We start from the raw sequence: 1,830 nt of genomic DNA on the forward strand, positions 1-1,830 counted from the left end.
AATTCAAATTTGGGCTTTGCGTAAACATTGATCTTCTACACAGCTCAAAAGTTGAGTATTTTCATTACATAAACGATACATGAAAGCAAATTTCTCTTTACACTCTCACAAAAAAAAACAAGAATTTGTTATGAACAAACCTATATTCTAATCTCCCATACAAATGCTTTGGACAAAATAATGACCTGCACAAATTTTACACATTTCCTAAGAAAAATTCTCAAAAAAAGCTCGACTGCATTTCCAACAGTTGAAGATGCGCTAATATTTTAGCAATCATTGGCTTCAGGATTGGATCTCCTTTCTGAGCAAGCTCAATGAGTAGATGCTGAGCAGCTTCACCATATTTGCTTCTGTGAGCTCCAACTCTGAAAATCCTCTCCAGCATCCAGACTGCTTTCTCCTGAGCTTTCAAGCTCCCAACTTCCAGAATCCTTATGACAGCCTGCACTCCTGATGCCTCCTCTATGACATCACTGCCACTCTCAAAGATTGGATCCTGCAACAGAGTTGAGAGTGCGCCAAGTACAGTTTCATCAGCTTCCCTTTCCTTACCCTCCAGTATTTGTACAAGAGGAGATAAAGCTCCCGCCTTTACAAGGCAAAATGTGCTTTTGACAACGCAGAGGCCTTTGTGCACACCACACAGTTTTTCTGCAGGAGGAGGAACGCAGAACCACCTTGATGACTTTACTTTGCTTAAGAAAAGAGTATTCTGAGATAGTTGAGCCAAGGAATTTGCTGCTCTGGAGTTGGCAACAATGGAATTGGCTGACAGAAGTTTCACAAGACAGGGAATTATTCCTTGGGATGCAGATACTTTCTGCAATTTCTTATCCGAGGGAACTGTGAATCGAAGCATCACAGTGGCGATGCTGTCCAGTAACCATTTCCTCGTTGGGGTTGAGGGAGCTGTGATGATTGTGCCAGTTAAAGTGACCAGCAAAGGAAGTAAATTTGCATTCATGAGAAGTTGAGTTGCCTTCTTGTCGCTCACAGGGGTGTTGCTGATAATGCCTAAAGCAGCAGCCTTTTCCATCTCAGATGATGCCTTTGAGATTATGTCTACCATAACAATGAGATAGTTCTCTCCTGACTGCCCACTCAACTCATCTGCAAAATATGTGGATAGATTAAACAGCAAGATCAAGGCAGCAATCCTGATTTCATCATTGGTGTTGAACAGGAAAGGCACGAGTAGCTGCATTGCTCCATTTTCTTTCATTTTAGCTCTTATTCTTTTAGCTCCGGAATGGCCAGCCATGCTATTCAGAGCATTTAGAAGGTGTAATTGGATCTCTGGACTGGATAGATTAAGAAGTGAGAGCATCTGCTGAGCTGTATCTTTCCTCTGAAGAATGATTTCAGATTTCGCCAAGCTTGCGAGTATGGCAGAAGCTGGTTCTCTCAGAGTCATTAGGACGGAGGTGACGGAGAAGAGGACCTGAAGCAGATTCGATATGACTCCCGAATTGATGAGGCGTTCATTGTTCTCTTTCAAACAAGAGAGATTCCTTATGGCATTTAGAGCAGACAACTTTGCTTCCATTTTACCAGAGTTGAACATTTTCACAAGGGCCTCTATTGAACCTTCCTTTCCAAGGTCGGCTTTCATTTCATCAGTCAACTCCATCCTTGAAATTGCAGAAGCCATGAGAATCTTGTTCATATCTGAACCTGTAAATGCAATCTACTGAATTAGATACTTCTGTCTTATAAATCTGTACTTGTAAGACATAGCCAACATGTGCAATGAAAATGAGAACCAGTTAAGACACATTAATGGTTTGAAATTGAAATAAATCCATTAAAAAGCTTTTACAAAGTCAA

At 41.1% G+C, this 1,830-nt stretch overlaps 1 protein-coding gene across 1 annotated transcript; it reads right to left on the reverse strand.

Annotated features, from left to right (window-relative positions):
- Positions 1 to 33: 33 nt before the first annotated feature.
- LOC110035277 (U-box domain-containing protein 44-like) lies at positions 34 to 1,673 on the reverse strand. Its single transcript, XM_020739508.1, has one exon. The coding sequence runs from the start codon at positions 1,667 to 1,669 to the stop codon at positions 221 to 223; it is 1,449 nt and encodes a 482-aa protein (XP_020595167.1). The 5' UTR covers positions 1,670 to 1,673; the 3' UTR covers positions 34 to 220.
- Between the last annotated feature and the right edge of the window lie 157 nt (positions 1,674 to 1,830).

This window comes from Phalaenopsis equestris, unplaced genomic scaffold (assembly GCF_001263595.1).
Source record: "Phalaenopsis equestris unplaced genomic scaffold, ASM126359v1 Scaffold197101, whole genome shotgun sequence".
Classification (NCBI taxonomy): Eukaryota; Viridiplantae; Streptophyta; class Magnoliopsida; order Asparagales; family Orchidaceae; genus Phalaenopsis; species Phalaenopsis equestris.